Genomic DNA, 14,629 nt, shown 5'->3' on the forward strand with positions numbered 1-14,629 from the left:
TTATTATAATCCAGCAAACAGGAAGAATTTCGATTTGTACAATGCCAGGAAATGCGATGATTGATTGCGTGCTAGAAATTCGAGAACAGCTACACCAACTATCTTTGCCAAGAAAATTCACCCACACTCGCAATCGGTGGCTACCGGCGCGGGGGAGGATGGGGCGGATCGGCTGCTGCGCCGGTGCTGCTGCCGATCGCAGAGAGAGCCCGAGGAGCTTGCACCATTCGCGACGATCGATCCAGCGCAGGGTTGATGATCATCGGCCGCGATTCCCCTGCGGCACAGGGGGCAAGTGAGATACGAGCAAAGCCAGAGCTGGATGCATTGGGTGTGGAAGCAGTGGCCGCAGCCGGGCAGCGCACGGATCTCCCAGCTCTGAATTTCACGATCGCCCAAATCAAGATCTTCGGATTCCTCCTCCCCACCGCCAATCTTCCGCCCAAAATCTGTCAAGCACACCGCGCAGCACTCGTCCGCGCGCCGCGCATCGTCCGATGAGACAATGGGCAGCAATCCAACGGTCGCCTTGGCGCGCGTCTGGCGCTCTTGCGCCCCCACGGACGGCCCGATTCTTCCCTCCCCCTGCTGCCGTCCCCTCCTCCGCGAGCTAAAGCACCAGAAGAGCACCATGATCGAGAGGCTCGCCCCCATTCCACACAGGACGATCGCGACGCAAGTGAGAGTGGTGAGATGGAAGGGCTTGTGGTGGCGGTAGAGGTGATTGTGGATCATAGGCGCCGAATCGGGAGCTCCTTCTTCCCCAGCGAGTGAGAATGGCGGGAACCTTGCCATTTTTTCGCGGCGCCGCGGCTGCTGTCGATCGATGCCGATGTTGCGATGCGAGGGCTGCTGAGATTTCAATCGGGGAGGCAGTGATTTATCTGGATTGAGTGGAGGAACAGGAGCTATAGCAGGGGAAATGGCCACTATAGGTATCGCCATCAAGAAATTCCAGAAAATTGAAAAGCAAGAGCTTGATGCGCTTGAAAAGAGAGAAGAATCTTCCTCTGCTAGGCCCGTAGATCAGGATCTCATCAGGATTGAGCGATTCCAGCGGCAGCAGGGTTGGAATTGTCGGCTGGTTCTCGTCCCACCGTTAAATCCTGATCTTGGCGGTGATTTTCTTCTTCTTCTTCCTCCTCTCGTCTCGGTTCTTGGTGGACAGCGCATCGGCAGAGAGGGCAAGACGCGGAGGTCCGGAGCCACACATCGACGCAGTGGGGATGGAAGCAGTGGCTGCACCGCGGCAAGAACCGGATCTTCTCGTCGCCCGGCTGATCATCGGAGAATTCCGCCAGGCACACCGCGCAGCATCCCACGCCGCCGCCAGCGCCAGCGCGGTTCTTGGAATACTTGGAGAGGAGGTCTTGGAGAGTGAGGAGCGGGAGCTTGTTGATCTCGTGGGGCTCCAGCCCGGGCTTGGGGTGATGAGCGGCGGCGGCGTGGATGTGGATGTGGGCGAGGTTGGCGGCGGCGGCGGAGCGGCTGAGCACGACGTTGAGGCGGCGGCGCGGGCAGAGGAAGTAGAGGCCCAGGAGCCCCAGCAACGAGATGAATGTGAGGATCACCATGACGATGAGCGTGATGATAGCGCCGTTGCTGAGATGGAGGATCTGGTGCTCCATTTCGCCGTGGTTGACGGAATTGGAGGAATTGAGCTCCATGGGAGTGGAAAGGATGATCAAGGAGGAGAGATCAAATCAAACCTGCACTGCCAGGAGCAAGGAGGAAATCAATGGACGGATTGCTCGATCTATCTAGCTCCATCACCTTGCAATTGGGTTGCGATTTTAGTCCAGTTGCCGAATTTTGGTTTTTCCCGGGCCTCATGAATGGAGGAGACGCGGTGGTTCCACGAGGTGGGGATCCATCAAAGACGCGAATTGAGCGCGACCGCGGTCGCTGGAACGTCCATCCATTCCACCGCCAAGCGTGCCCTAATTAGGGCTTTGGGGCGCGCCAAGCGTGCCCTAACTAGGGCTTATGCGGGCGCGGGGGGTTGAGGTGGGAATATGCCGCCGGCCGGCACGGCCTCAAAAACACCGCTTGACGCGAGCAGAGCAAGAAAATGGTGAGGATCCTCTCCGCGATTCCTTGGCGCATCCATGGGGTAGGCGGAGGCGGCGGCGGCGGCTCGGTGGCGACGCTGTATCCTCCCAATGGCGGCTGCGCGGAGGTACGCGGTGGGGTTTTGTCACTGCCGGCAGCATGAAGAGAGCAAGAGATCATCGCGCAAGGGTTTGATGGTAGAATCAGCGGCAAGGGGGTACTGCATTGTCCAATGTCATCGTCTTCGCCGCCAACGGCACTGGCATTGCCGTGGTTTGATCAGCGTAGCGGCGGCACGATCGCGGATTTCCTCAGGAACAACAAGCCGCCGGAAGAGGTGCTGCTCAATTTCCTGGTCAACCCCTCGCCCGCGCCGAGGCCGTTGACTCCGTTGACCGGCGGCGGCGGCGGCGGCGGCGAGTACGAGAGTCTGGCGATGGCGCGGCCCTGCGAGACGAGCCACGGCCCCGACTTTAGCGGCCTCTTGTTCGAGGGGAGCAGCATCAAGTCCGAGGATGACGCCGCCGCTGACGATGGCTTGAATGGAGAGCTCATCGCCTTTGATCAGATCGACGCAGATATGGCCAGGGACTCCTTCTCGCTCTTTGGTGGCGCCGCCGCCGTGGACGACAGTAGCAACGGGAACTCCCACGACGGGATCGAGCTGGAGGTTTGCTCGCCATCCAGGAGTGTTGGAGCTGCCGCCGCCGCCAGCGCGCTGCTCAACTTCCCGCTCAACAACTTCCTGGCGCAGCATGGGAGCTCGTTCCTGGCCGCCGCGGCCGCCGCGGCCGCCGCCGGTGTTGCTCCCGATGGCTCGGAGCTCGTTGGTTTTGAGGCGGCTCCGGCCGAGATCCACGCACAGTCGTGTAGCAATCTCGTGGGGGACTGGAGCTTGCCACCCGACACCATTCTTCTTCCTTCTTCGCACGGCGGCAGCCATGGCAGTGAGTCCAACAATGCTGGTAGCAGCAGCGGGACAAACAACATGGTTCATCAGTATAATCTCCAGTGCGGTTCTTGCCAGATCCTACACTGTATTATCCACTCAAATGGTACGTAACTTTCTTCTCTTCCTCCTTCTCTCGGTCTCTTTGTTCTTGTTTCTTTCTCTTTGTTTTTCTCTCGTCTGACTCGTTGATTACTATACACACTGCATGAGCTCCACCATGACTTGTACTAGATCAGTGCAGGAGTCCAAGACACCAAGCTTGAGATCCACGGATGCGACGGGCAGAGCTACAACGCCGTGCTGCACACTCGGTTTTGTGTGGACGATGGATTTCCCACCACCTTGGAGCAGCAGATTGTTGAGTAAGCCAAGCTCCCTGTGAAAGGTTTCTCTTTGTTGTCATCTTTGATGCTTTTCTCATTATGAGTTGATTAGCTCCGTGCTTGTTTGTTCTTTGCAGGTTTCCAGTGGGTAACGCGGAGTATGTGAAGCAATTTCTACTCCAGTACAGCCTCTTGCGAAGGAAGGAAGGCTTCGTACTGCGGCACGATTCCACGGGGAGCTTTGACACGGGCGGAGCGTCCGGTTTTGGAATCGGGCCCGACTGTTTGAACGAGTCGTCCGCTTCTTTCCCAAAGCAACTTGGCCGCAGTTTGTTCTCGGACCTTCACTCCGGTGCGTTTTCTTGTTTCCTTGATAGGACAGCATGCGTGTTTCGTTTTGCTTTTTTCTTTTGTAGACATTTCTATTGCTTTCTTGCTTTTCCGGACACTGGTCCTCTTTTCCTTTTTCCTCTTATATGTTTTTTGCTAAACCAACATGTGCTGAGCTCTGTTCTCCAACAGCCTCCGATACTTTGAACGCGTTTGGTAAGCAACATCTTCTGGGGCCGAGCAAAGCAAACCGAAGCAGCAGCTTGGACAGCATGGACCCTGGCGACGGTTCCAACTTGCCTGTCAAGCCTCCAAAGAGCAACGCTGCCGCACAGGTTTCCTTCTGTCGCCCCCCAGCCAAAGGGATGAGTTTCTCACTGTAAGATCACACCGGTGTGTTTGCTTTTGCTCCTCTCCTCACCGAGTGTTTTTGCACTTTCAGAGGGAAAGAACCGGCAAGCTCAAGATGTCCGATCTAGCGCAGCACTTCCACCTTCCTATAAATGCCGCCGCCAAGGAGCTGGGAATCTGTCCAACGGTGTTGAAGAAGATTTGTAGGAGGAACGGGATGCGTCGGTGGCCTCATAGAAAGGTAAGAATGTCTCTCTCTCGCTCTTGTTTTTTAATCTTTCCTCCATAGATTAAGAGTATAGAGCGGATAATCGCCACCTTGGAGCAGACAATAGCAGAAGGGGCTGGGCAAGGTGACGAAGGAATTCGTATGGAGATAGCGATGCTGCGGAACGAGCGTGCTCAGCTATGCGCGGGTTTGCTCGGGGAGACCTGATCCGCGGACAAGTTTTCTTTCTTGTCCTCGCGAGCGGTGTATTATACTCAGATCTAGCAGCAGTAGCGCGCGAGAGAGCGAGAGCAAGCTAAACGAAGAGAAGAATTTTTTTTTTTTAATCGGCTTCGTTGTGTACATCGTAGGAACTTGTTCGGTTGTGTCTTGAAGCTGTAATTACACTCCGTGTACAAAGTGGTCTCACTTCTTTTCCGATAGAAACTCCGGAAAAGAGGAGGAAGAAAAGAGAGTCGTGAAAACTGACCGATCCGACTTATCCTTTCCTCAACGACGTCCAAAGTTTGATATAGACACATTCCCGAGTGTTCTTTCCTTGGGCTCCTGTTTTCACGCACCACACCCATAAGTAGCGAACGAGACGAACTTGGAAAAAACTCAAGTGAAAGAGAGAGAAGAGTTTTTTCTTTTCTTACCCGAGGATCTTCAGGTGGAAACCACCTCGAGCAGCGGTTCCTTTTGCAAACTGTCGCGGCAAATCGGGCAGGAGCTGTGCGAGAAGAACCACATGTCGATGCAGTCAGTGTGGAAGCAGTGGCCGCAGCGCGGGAGGTGCCGAATCTCCGAGTCTCCCTTCCCAAACTCGATCAAGCACACGGCGCAGCACTCGACATTCTCTTCGCCGCTCTTGATCTTCACCAGCTGCTCGTAGCTCACCACCGGCAGCCGCTTCACTAGATCCTTGGAGAGTCCCAGCCTGGACTGGAAGCCACCAGCACCAGCACCAACGAGCCCCTGTCCCTCCTCCTGTACCTGCCTGTGACGCCTGTTGCGAGCCTCGACGCACTTGCACGCGTAGAAGAAGATGAGCAGCGACAGCAGCATGAATGCGAAGAGGATGGAGCAGACAATCACCACCGTGAGGCGATCGGTTGCCAGGGACGAGGAGAGTGGCGACGAAGATCTCGGGTCTTGCATTCTTCCCTTTCGCCAAGCTTGTCAGTCCCGCGTCGAGGAGAGAATTGGGGCTCCAGGTCATTAGGAGCGCAAGCTGACTTAGTGTTGAGCTGACACCGGAGGAGTTAAACAGTAGCATTAGTCGGTCATCGCTGCAGAAAGCCACACACTGAGGAATCTGCCCCCTCAAACCAAACCAAAGTGTAGCGTCTGGCTGGATAGCTTTTACGTCGTCTCGATCCTAGCAATCAGAATCCCGTCATGAGATCACACCAGCGAAAAGAAAAGAAGGAAAATGGAACGTACCTCATACGTCGATCGAGGGGAATAAGCCACCGACGTCAGCACGCTTGCAATTTGCTCGGCATCTTCTCGAGGAGAGGGGGCCCTTCCCTCCTTGTCTCTCAGTCGGAATCACTTACTTCTAAATCGATGCAGACCCTCTTCGGCGAACGCAAACAGGCGGCTTGTAGTACTGACTTGTCAAGCTTTCTTTTTTGCGCGAACGTCGGCAGCGTGGTTCTAGCCGTTCTCGTAGAATCTCTCTCCTCCTCGGCGGCAGCTGATGGTAAAATCGAGTCTATAGGAACTACTTTACCATCGATTTGGCACGTAAAAACGAATGAAACCTGGTCCACATCCACTTTCAGTCAAATTCTTAAGGAGACACTGCGCACTCACCTCTTCACCAGCAGCCCATTGCAAGATGACATCAGGGACTGTTGATGGATGCGAATGGTGAGCCCAGCGTATCAGGTCCTCTTCGGCAGGCTCACCTATCTGGCGACAGGAAAAAGAAAAAAACTTTTATCTATGCATTGACCATCGAGTAGACCTCCAGACCTGTTTCTCCCAATGCCTTTGCCTCTCCAGACAGCCGGCAGTCCCAGCGAAAGCGCCTATATCACCTAGTTGATTAGCTAGTTCATTTGGAACATTTTCAACATCGCAACGTTCACAATCAAGCGTGTCATGTGTATCAGAACTGGATAAAAAACGATTTAATGAGCCGCAAGGAATTCATAATCCATTGCAATCACCTTATGTCGCGAAGGGTGAACAGATCCCTCAAATCTTCTGTGGATAGCGCGTTGACCTGGAACAGGACTACAACTCTCTTCAAAAATTTAATCAGCTTTCGAACCTCAGCTTTGGAGTCGCCACTGATCACCTTTTGAAGTCCTTCCTTCGATATTTGACGCTGATAAACCTGCTTGCGACAAGCGTGTTAGAAAAAGTAGCGCTTTCACAACTACACCTTTATGCTACCTTCTCTTCGATTGTACCAGTTGCTAAAAATCGATAGATGTACACACGCTTCTTTTGGCCATCTCTCCAAACACGCGCTGCTGCCTGCATCCTAGTTAAAGCAATGATATTCAGAACGTTTCTGTTACCTGTTTGTCATTTGCCGGATTCCAATCAGGATCAAATAGAACCAGCCGGTTGCCGCCAATCAAGTTTAATCCACATCCACCGGCCTTGCTACTCAGCAGGAAAGCGAATTCGTTCTGTTCACCGACAGTTTAACGTTGGATAAACGAAATGCATTAAAGTCATAATAACCTGTGACGGATCATTAAACTTTTGCACCAGCTTTTGCCTTTTCCCAATCGACGTACTTCCATCAAGCCTTACATAGGGATAGTTCCGTTCTCGACAGAGTTGAGCAAAGAGATCCAAGGTCTGAGAGCAAACATTTATTTAAATTTAGAGGGAAAAAAGAAATTTTACCTGTGTATAATTCGATACAAGCACGATCCTATCGTTTGTTTTCTTCCGTAGATTCTCCAGTAGACGTGCTAGAACAAACATTTTTCCAGACAACTTAACCCAGCTTCCGTCGGAAGGAGTCCCTCTGTCAGGGTACCATGTCATATACCCTGTTAGATGAAAATATGGCTTTTGATAAGGATCTACCTTCCAGTATGCATCTCCTTCGGAAAAAATTGCATGCAATTCTCAAAGCCAGCGGCTTCTGATCCGCCCGCACGAACAGTGTCATATATCAGCTGCAGGCAAGAGTTTGAAACAATGACTCGCTGCGAATCGATCTACCTTTGGATGGCTGCAAAGCTTTTTCAAAGCCGTAATTGATGCAAGGACACGAGCACGTTTTGCTTTGTCTTGCAATGCCAGACGGACCTGCACAACATGGAGTTCAGAAAGAAGCTAAATGCTCAGAAGTTTGCATACATTCTTTGAGTGTATAAAGTGTGTATACAGCTCTCGTTGCAGGTTCGTCAGCTTGCAGCAAACTACCTCCACGATCTACAAATTTAGATAAAGTTAGCGATAAAGTACCAAAGCTTTATTCACCTTGGGAGGAAGATGGTTGGACAAAAGTGCATTCGTACGCCGAAGTATGAACTATAAGACAACCAATTTCAGTTCAGTATCAAAATTGAACTCTCAGCTGGATACTTGATTGACTTTCTCGCTTAGCTCTGCAGAGCGCTCCAATCCTAGTTTTCTTGCCTCTTCTGTAGCCTCAGGCTCACGACCGCGAAGAATAGGATTCTAGACCGATACAAACACTCAAAATACCAAAGGAAAAACTGCCGCTGTTTACCTGATAATACCGGCGAAATGCAGCCACGTCGCCTAGAATGCCAGGATTCGTAAAATTCACCATAGCGTAAAACTCTTCTAGATCATTCTGCAAGAGAAAAATGATGTACTGCAAGTAATTATATTGAAACGCGGACCTGCATTGGAGTGCCAGAAAGTAGAACTCTCCTATGGCACTGAAGACTGGCAAGTGCCTAAATTACCAACCCCTTAGAAAAACCAAAACGACATATGTAAAAAGCTCACTTGATTTGTTAGAGTGTGGTCGTTCTTCAGCCTGTGTGCTTCGTCACAAATAAGAAGATCACAAGCACCTTCTTTCTGAAACTTGCCCGCATGCAATCGAAAAGTTTCGTATGAAATTATAAGAATCTACAGAAACTCCTGCCCATGATTAGAAAATTTACGTTTGAAAAAAATTTGAAATACCTGAAATGCATTCCTGGGTGAAAGAAAACTGGCCACGTCTTGAAGAACTTCAGCACGTGATGCCTCGCAAATTGCAATGACGCTAGCACGCCCACCAAGCCACTTCTTGATCTCAGATTCCCAGTTACTTACCAGACTGGTGGGAGTGACAATGATAATCCGCTTAGCTATTGGCGATCCTTGGAAACCTTGTCTCAATAATGTCCAAAGAAGCGTTATAGACTGCAACGTTTTCCCAAGCCTGGAAATAAATCGTTAAAGAGGAAGGCGTCCAACAACTGAACTGGACGTTGTACCCCATGTCATCAGCGAGAATGCATCCAGACCAAGCCGCATCGCCAGCTTTTGAGAACTCGCGAAGGCCAGTTACACACTCAAACATGAACTGGACGCCTTCCCTGCATATACATTCCATTGTGAAAGAAAACAGAACCAAGAAAGGGATAAGAAAACAAAACAACAGAGTACCTTTGATGTGGTCGAAGGAACTTCGCGACAATTGGATCGACCACTATAGTCGCACCATCCTCGTTTCCATCAGGCTGCCACAGCACCAAAGGCTCGAAGTCATCCGGAAGCTCTATACTCCCTTCACTGGGATCCTCTTGAATCGGCAGCGTCTCAACATTGGGACTCAAGGGAAGTAGAGGCTGTCTCTTCCAAGGAACAAATTTTTTCCTTGCGGAGAGGCGCCGAAGCAGCTCGTCACTGTTGGTCTGCCCGCCAGGACACGGGGACTTGAAAGGCCTCCTGATCACGGCGGCGCCGTCTGTGACAGTGAGAACCTTTGGAATCAATGCCTGTCGCTTCACAACCAAGTCTCCCCTGAAAAAAAAAATTTAAAAACCAAGATGAGAGTGAAATGTGCTCAAGAAGCCAGAGATTATCTCACCTCAGTAGCGCTGCCACATTCTCGGACTTCCTGTTCTCTGGCGTGGCGAGATCTTCTACCCCTTCTTCTTCCTCCTCATCGTCCTCGAGCTGGAAATCTTCATCGTCCATGGCCGCGCCGCAAACCCTAGCTAGAGAATCGCGCGATCTAGGCGAAGCGAACCTTACGAGTGATCCACGGGCGAGGCGGCGACGCGAAACCCTCCCTCTGCTCAGGAACCCTAGCTACTAAACTTCCCGCCAGTACAAAAAGATATTCGTCTAGTATAAAATTCAAATGATTAGGGTCTCCCTTGTCCCATTCTTTTGTTATTGTTTATTGTTGTTCGATCAGTGCGGACAGCAAGATGGGGAGGAGTGATTCGAAGTGATCATAGATCCTACAACTTACAAACGCTTCTTTCTCTTGCGAAGAGATGGGCACATTTTATTTTCTTTGGTAGCACGAAGTGTGTGAGCAAGCAATACGTGTCTCACGCCAACAATGTGTGTGGCGATAGGCCGTGCGGGTGATTTTGATATGGATGCGTATGGTGCGCGTACGAACCGGTGAGATCAGTTAACTCCCTCTGTTCTTGCAAGCTTATCCGATCTTGATCAACTTTGTCAGTGTCATTGCTTTGTCTCTTCCCGATCCACCTCGCGATCCCGATCGGTGCGAGCTCCAGGATCAACTACAATGACGATTTGAAGCTCGGATTGCTCCGATTGCTCTGGTGGTGTTGGTGCTGCTGCTGCTGCTGCTGTGTCAGTGGCAGTCGACTGTGATTTGCTCCCGGCGGCGGTGGCGGCAGCGGCGACTAAGCTCGTCCGGCAAACGGGGCAGAAGAGATGCTTTTGGAGCCACTCGTCGACGCAATCGCAGTGGAAACAATGGGAGCAGTGCGGAAGGAAACGGAGCCTGTCACTGGCAGGATCCAGGCGGCTCTGCTGCTGCTGGAAGTCTGTGAGACAAACAGCGCAGAATTCGCCACCCTTGATCCGCCCTGCCACCTCGCCCGCCCCCACAACCGGGATCTTCTCCAAGTGCCCCGCCGCCGCCGCTCCTCCTCCTCCGCCGCCGCCGCCGCTCCATTGCGAGCTGCCGCTGGCGGCACTGCTGTCGCCGCCGCCGCCGCCGCGGTCCAGCGACACATACCTGCAAAAGTAGAAGGCGAGCAATGCGAGCGTGCAGACGATCGCGGCGGCGCCAATCGCGAGCGCCGAGGTGAAATTCTGGCCAATGTCATAGCCCGAGAGCGTGGGCGCTACGGCAGAGGCGGCGGAGGCAGCGGCGTTGGGAGGTGGCGCGCCAAGCATTTCTATCTTCCGGGAGATTCCAGCCAAGAACCCTACGAGGAACAAGTTCTCGACCAAAACATTCCGCCCGTTTCTCCGCATTAAAAAGGAAGCCAACCATATATAGATCTAGCTGGCCAAACGTATAGCCAACGGAATATGCACCGCCACATGGAGCAAAGAGAATCCGCCACGTGGCAGCGAGGGTCTACCGTACGGTACGGTGCCGTGATTTTAGCTCAAAAGAAGAATTCTTTTCCCGGGGAAATCTAATGGGAGGTCCCGTGGGGTCAGAACTTTGTCAACGCTGGAGCCTGGAGCGACCGACACAAATCAATGCCAGAGACTTGCATTGTTTGTTTGTATCCTTGTTCCAGTGGATAACGCTAGAGAACTCGCGAGCCAGATCTCCACGTCTCCTTTTTTTTGCCCGTGGATGAATGGACGAAGGCTCGAGAGAGATGGAGGTGGAGAAATGGAGGTGGAGAGATGGCGATGGCGCAGCGGCGGAGAGGCTGCCCAGTACAGAGACCACGCGCAAGGAATTGATTGTTTTGCCAGTCGAAGATTCACGCACCTAGTAGAAGAGTTTGGGCGAATCTTCATGACTTTGCTCCGAGAGCGACGGTTGCTTTGGCTATGCTTTATCAAGAAAGGGAGAGGGAGAAAAAAACAAAACTTGTCCCTCAAGGCTTTGCGTGATCTTCTTTGGCTGCTTGAGGAGCATCTGCTTGATCTGCTTGAGGAGTGTCGGCTTGATAGTGATCGTTCGGAGGATTGTCAGCACGGCTGAGCTCCTCGAGATGGGCTTGGATGTCCACACTGCGAGCTTGATCCGGAGAACCGTCGCTCTGGTCGTCAACTTTGCTGCTGCGTTTGAGCTCCTCGAGCTGGGCACGTACGTCGGCATTGAGATCGAATGGAATTTTGTTCTGCTTGAGAGCCTGCATATAAGTGTAGAGCTCGTCCATGGTCAGCTCTTGAGACTTTTGATTCTGCGATAGCTCCGGGTGCGTCGCGAGTACTTGCTGGGTCACACTCTTTATCCTGTTCGTGGCTTCTTCACGCTGCCAGAGTCACAATTCAGGAGAAGAAAGAAAGAAAGAACGAGAGACAATCTTATAAACACTCGCTCACCGCCTGGATCATCACTTGCTCCTTCTTCAAGAGCTCCTCATGGAGCGTACGGAAGACCTTTAACACCATTTGCTCCTGATTCCGCCGAGCTTCCTGCATCTGGCGATCGAGAAAACCCACCAAAGCGATCACTCCAGGCTCGCTTCCAAGTATCTGGGATTTGGGCTCTCACCTCGCGAAGCACCGGATCTTCTCCCTTGAACACTATCGAAATGATTCTTCTCACGCTTGTGACCCACCGCATTTTTCTAGCCTCCGTGCCCTAAACCCCTTCTTTGGATCCAAGCTAAATAACAAAAGTCTGCATTGCTTTAATCATAGCCTATGGTTGATACATCCAGAGCTCCTCCTTGTCTTTAAAACTTGCCATCCGATCTAGATATTAGTAACTTGGGGAGAATGAGGAAGATAAATGGCTATGTTTCTATCCTCCTTATGCTCATTGTCTATGCTTTGAATGTGAATGGAAGCAAGGGTGATCTTTCCACATTTTTCTCTGATTTTCTGATTGAATTCACAAATTCTCTTGTGTAGATAGATGGGATGAACTTCTGAGAGCGGATGCTGAGCAAGCCAAGAGCATAATCCAGCGTGAGGTCGGAGCTAGTGTTAATGTTATAGTGCTTCCAGAGGATAGTTTTTACACTGGTGATTATCATTGGAATAGAGTGAGGATTTTCAAAGATAAAAACAATAAGGTATCCAAAGTTCCAAAGAGAGGATAGAAAAATAACTATGGCCCAAGATAAATTTAATTTTAATATTTACAAAAGTGGCACAGTTATTTTAAATAAACATATATTTCCATTCATTTGTAATCTGATCATTGTTCCACAATCCTCCCATTAGTTTCCTAAAAATGTCTTTGTGGTTTATTATTCTTGTATCATTCTCTTTAATTTCAAGCCGTGGCTGGGATCCAGACGCTGAAAGTCTTGTCCGTCTACAAATTTGGTAACTCTTACTCCGACACTGGCAACTAGGACACTGGATTTCCATACTTCAACATCTTCACAATTCCCAGATCCCATTGCAACACTGCCCCTAAGGCAAGGATTTTATCGCAACAATCAACACTCCCAGGGAAGGTTTTGCAATGGATTGACTACCTCACACCTCGGCTTCCCTCTCCTGTCCCCATACTTGTGGAGCATCACCATGGCCTCCAACTTCTACCGCGGCGCAAACTTTGCCTATGGAGGATCCACGGCCGCCTCGGTCTACGAGAACCACAACCCCTTCGATCTAGACGTCCAGGTCTTCAAGTTCTTGTGCCTCCAGCACCTGCCCAACACCACCTCTGGATCCCATCACCAGCTTATTTTTCGGATGCCCTCTTCGTGATCCAAGCCAGCTCTGCAGACTTCGCCTACATGTGAGGATGTAGTACATCCAAGATCACTGTATGGCTGAGACACGTGGTGACACGTGGTGGATCTGGAGAGTCACAGACTCTCACCTGTGTATGTATGGTGATGATGATATTTGAGTGATAGAGTTTTTCTCTTCTTCCTTAGTTTTCAACATGGCATCGGAGCTCAAGGATTAAATCCTGGGCTGAATGGAGGAGGAAGACAATAAGCCCCCTGATCTGGAGTGGCTGTGAATTGCAAATATCAATATGGAGGTTTTCTTGTTTATTTTGTCTTGTGCAGGCAACCCTAAAATGGAGGCCGTTCTTGATCGAGACTGGCCTGGATTTGAATTGGAAGGGCACTGCTTGCGGCACTGCTTGCTACCGCTGGAGACGATCTGATGCCCCTGCTGCTACAAGGGAAGGCTTCCTGGAGACTTGCTGATGCTGCCAAGAGGCTTCTCTCGGGAATTGCTGTGCGCAAAGGCCTTGAGGCTGATGGGAGAGATCACATTTGAGTGGGGGACATGGAACAAGATGCTGGTTCCTGATGGGTCCTAATACAAGCTGGGCTGTGTGCAAGCTTGGGTACCTTGGAACTTGCTGCTACTCTTGTTCAACACCACAAGATGCTGATTTCATGAGCTCAGCTTTTCTCGGCTGAGTGGGGGGAGTGAGATAGGTTCACAATGGTTTAGCATTAATTTCTTTTTTCTGATCCAACCTTCGCATGATGATCTCGGCTGAGTGGGGGTGTGAGGATGTAGTACATCCAAGATCACTGTACGGCTGAGACACGTGGTGACACGTGGTGGATCTGGAGAGTCATGACTCTCACCTGTGTATGTATGGCAATGATAATATCTGAGTAATAGAGTTTTTCTCTTCTTCCTTAGTTTTCAACACTACAATCTCTTCACCCAGAATGTGAGCATCCAAAACATGACTGCGATGGTTGTGCCCATGGTCGCTGAGACCATCTACATGAAGTCCTTTGTGGACAAAATCTCAAGTTTTGAGGGTACCAAGGTACCAAAGAGTAAGATATATTTTGTGATCTTGTTTTGAACTTTGCTAACCATCAACCCTGATAGATGACGAGCCTGTGTCTACGGATTTGGAAATTTTTATGCACGAACTCAAAACAGCACTGAAACTGGATAATGAGCGTGCCGGGGACTTACAGTCGGGCTCCTCAGATTCAGATTCGGGTGAAGGTATTCGTTTTCTCTCCTCTCAATATGCTAGCTCTAAATTGTTTTCCGAAGATGAAGACCTTTCGAAAGGTGAGGATGATTTTATGGAGGAGTACCCCGACGCTATCCAACACGAGCTGAAAAACTTGAGCATCTCCAAAACATTTGCTCAACCTGACGCGTCAGGGTCAGCATCTACTGCTGCTACCGCTACTGCTACCGGAGACGAAAATTTGCCTGTGGACGTGGACATCAACCTCCTTAAGAACCTGCTCGACTTGTACTCATCGCAGCAAGGCCTGCCTGGACCAGCGTCTAACGTCCTGGGAATGATGGGAATGCAGCTCCCAGACGACAAGGAGGAGCATAAACTTAAGACTTGGAGGAAGTGACGCGACGAACTGCTTCGATTTGGAC

At 50.9% G+C, this 14,629-nt stretch overlaps 6 protein-coding genes across 7 annotated transcripts; 1 reads left to right on the forward strand and 5 right to left on the reverse strand.

Annotated features, from left to right (window-relative positions):
• Positions 1-863: 863 nt before the first annotated feature.
• LOC112343543 (RING-H2 finger protein ATL39-like) lies at positions 864-1,913 on the reverse strand. The gene is made up of 2 exons (XM_024667186.1): positions 1,774-1,913; positions 864-1,709 (listed from the first exon to the last, which is right to left on the reverse strand). Exon 2 carries the CDS (start codon positions 1,665-1,667, stop codon positions 1,038-1,040), a length of 630 nt encoding a protein of 209 aa, XP_024522954.1. The 5' UTR covers positions 1,668-1,709; positions 1,774-1,913; the 3' UTR covers positions 864-1,037.
• A 160-nt stretch (positions 1,914-2,073) lies between these two features.
• On the forward strand, positions 2,074-4,563 carry LOC9663395. Of its 2 annotated transcripts, none has more exons than XM_002993507.2 (6): positions 2,074-3,107; positions 3,241-3,366; positions 3,440-3,679; positions 3,850-4,036; positions 4,100-4,249; positions 4,298-4,563. In XM_002993507.2, exons 1-5 carry the CDS (start codon positions 2,285-2,287, stop codon positions 4,134-4,136), a joined length of 1,413 nt encoding a protein of 470 aa, XP_002993553.2. In that variant the 5' UTR covers positions 2,074-2,284; the 3' UTR covers positions 4,137-4,249; positions 4,298-4,563. The 2 variants fall into 2 exon arrangements, with proteins under 2 accessions (XP_002993553.2, XP_024522953.1); XM_024667185.1 differs by having other exon boundaries at positions 3,246-3,366; positions 3,465-3,679.
• A 163-nt stretch (positions 4,564-4,726) lies between these two features.
• On the reverse strand, positions 4,727-5,377 carry LOC9663396 (E3 ubiquitin-protein ligase EL5). Its single transcript, XM_002993516.2, has 2 exons — positions 4,901-5,377; positions 4,727-4,783 (listed from the first exon to the last, which is right to left on the reverse strand). Exons 1-2 carry the CDS (start codon positions 5,375-5,377, stop codon positions 4,727-4,729), a joined length of 534 nt encoding a protein of 177 aa, XP_002993562.2.
• Positions 5,378-5,410: 33 nt separating this feature from the next.
• On the reverse strand, positions 5,411-9,403 carry LOC9663405 (protein CHROMATIN REMODELING 25). Its single transcript, XM_024667184.1, has 22 exons — positions 9,249-9,403; positions 8,825-9,181; positions 8,653-8,754; positions 8,357-8,597; positions 8,174-8,299; positions 8,065-8,121; positions 7,929-8,015; positions 7,781-7,876; positions 7,676-7,726; positions 7,553-7,627; positions 7,415-7,501; positions 7,277-7,368; positions 7,091-7,214; positions 6,923-7,042; positions 6,754-6,867; positions 6,626-6,709; positions 6,501-6,566; positions 6,397-6,452; positions 6,200-6,341; positions 6,038-6,136; positions 5,663-5,985; positions 5,411-5,597 (listed from the first exon to the last, which is right to left on the reverse strand). Exons 1-21 carry the CDS (start codon positions 9,356-9,358, stop codon positions 5,761-5,763), a joined length of 2,511 nt encoding a protein of 836 aa, XP_024522952.1. The 5' UTR covers positions 9,359-9,403; the 3' UTR covers positions 5,411-5,597; positions 5,663-5,760.
• A 150-nt stretch (positions 9,404-9,553) lies between these two features.
• Positions 9,554-10,627, reverse strand: LOC112343549 (RING-H2 finger protein ATL72-like). The gene has a single exon (XM_024667198.1). It carries the CDS (start codon positions 10,625-10,627, stop codon positions 9,860-9,862), a length of 768 nt encoding a protein of 255 aa, XP_024522966.1. The 3' UTR covers positions 9,554-9,859.
• A 503-nt stretch (positions 10,628-11,130) lies between these two features.
• LOC9663407 lies at positions 11,131-11,928 on the reverse strand. Its single transcript, XM_002993519.2, has 3 exons — positions 11,835-11,928; positions 11,663-11,761; positions 11,131-11,592 (listed from the first exon to the last, which is right to left on the reverse strand). The coding sequence occupies exons 1-3, from the start codon at positions 11,904-11,906 to the stop codon at positions 11,212-11,214; spliced, it is 552 nt and encodes a 183-aa protein (XP_002993565.1). The 5' UTR covers positions 11,907-11,928; the 3' UTR covers positions 11,131-11,211.
• Positions 11,929-14,629: the final 2,701 nt, after the last annotated feature.

The sequence above is a fragment of the Selaginella moellendorffii genome, unplaced genomic scaffold (assembly GCF_000143415.4).
Source record: "Selaginella moellendorffii unplaced genomic scaffold, v1.0 SELMOscaffold_163, whole genome shotgun sequence".
NCBI lineage: Eukaryota > Viridiplantae > Streptophyta > Lycopodiopsida > Selaginellales > Selaginellaceae > Selaginella > Selaginella moellendorffii.

What these genes read in the sequence shown, in the direction of transcription:
- LOC112343549 (XM_024667198.1), bottom strand. Translation starts at nt 10,627, where the DNA reads ATGCGGAGAAACGGGCGGAATGTTTTGGTCGAGAACTTGTTCCTCGTA.
- LOC9663396 (XM_002993516.2), bottom strand. Translation starts at nt 5,377, where the DNA reads ATGCAAGACCCGAGATCTTCGTCGCCACTCTCCTCGTCCCTGGCAACC. An exon ending in AAAAGGAACCGCTGCTCGAG is followed by an intron (nt 4,784 to 4,900) that starts GTGGTTTCCACC and finishes GCGTGAAAACAG; the next exon opens with GAGCCCAAGGAAAGAACACT.
- LOC9663395 (XM_002993507.2), top strand. Translation starts at nt 2,285, where the DNA reads ATGTCATCGTCTTCGCCGCCAACGGCACTGGCATTGCCGTGGTTTGAT. An exon ending in TTGGAGCAGCAGATTGTTGA is followed by an intron (nt 3,367 to 3,439) that starts GTAAGCCAAGCT and finishes TGAGTTGATTAG; the next exon opens with CTCCGTGCTTGTTTGTTCTT. An exon ending in AAAGGGATGAGTTTCTCACT is followed by an intron (nt 4,037 to 4,099) that starts GTAAGATCACAC and finishes TTGCACTTTCAG; the next exon opens with AGGGAAAGAACCGGCAAGCT.
- LOC9663405 (XM_024667184.1), bottom strand. Translation starts at nt 9,358, where the DNA reads ATGGACGATGAAGATTTCCAGCTCGAGGACGATGAGGAGGAAGAAGAA. An exon ending in TTTCTGGCACTCCAATGCAG is followed by an intron (nt 8,016 to 8,064) that starts GTCCGCGTTTCA and finishes TTTCTCTTGCAG; the next exon opens with AATGATCTAGAAGAGTTTTA. An exon ending in GTGGCGACTCCAAAGCTGAG is followed by an intron (nt 6,453 to 6,500) that starts GTTCGAAAGCTG and finishes GTCCTGTTCCAG; the next exon opens with GTCAACGCGCTATCCACAGA.
- LOC9663407 (XM_002993519.2), bottom strand. Translation starts at nt 11,906, where the DNA reads ATGCGGTGGGTCACAAGCGTGAGAAGAATCATTTCGATAGTGTTCAAG. An exon ending in AAGATCCGGTGCTTCGCGAG is followed by an intron (nt 11,762 to 11,834) that starts GTGAGAGCCCAA and finishes CTCGATCGCCAG; the next exon opens with ATGCAGGAAGCTCGGCGGAA. An exon ending in AGCAAGTGATGATCCAGGCG is followed by an intron (nt 11,593 to 11,662) that starts GTGAGCGAGTGT and finishes TGACTCTGGCAG; the next exon opens with CGTGAAGAAGCCACGAACAG.
- LOC112343543 (XM_024667186.1), bottom strand. Translation starts at nt 1,667, where the DNA reads ATGGAGCTCAATTCCTCCAATTCCGTCAACCACGGCGAAATGGAGCAC.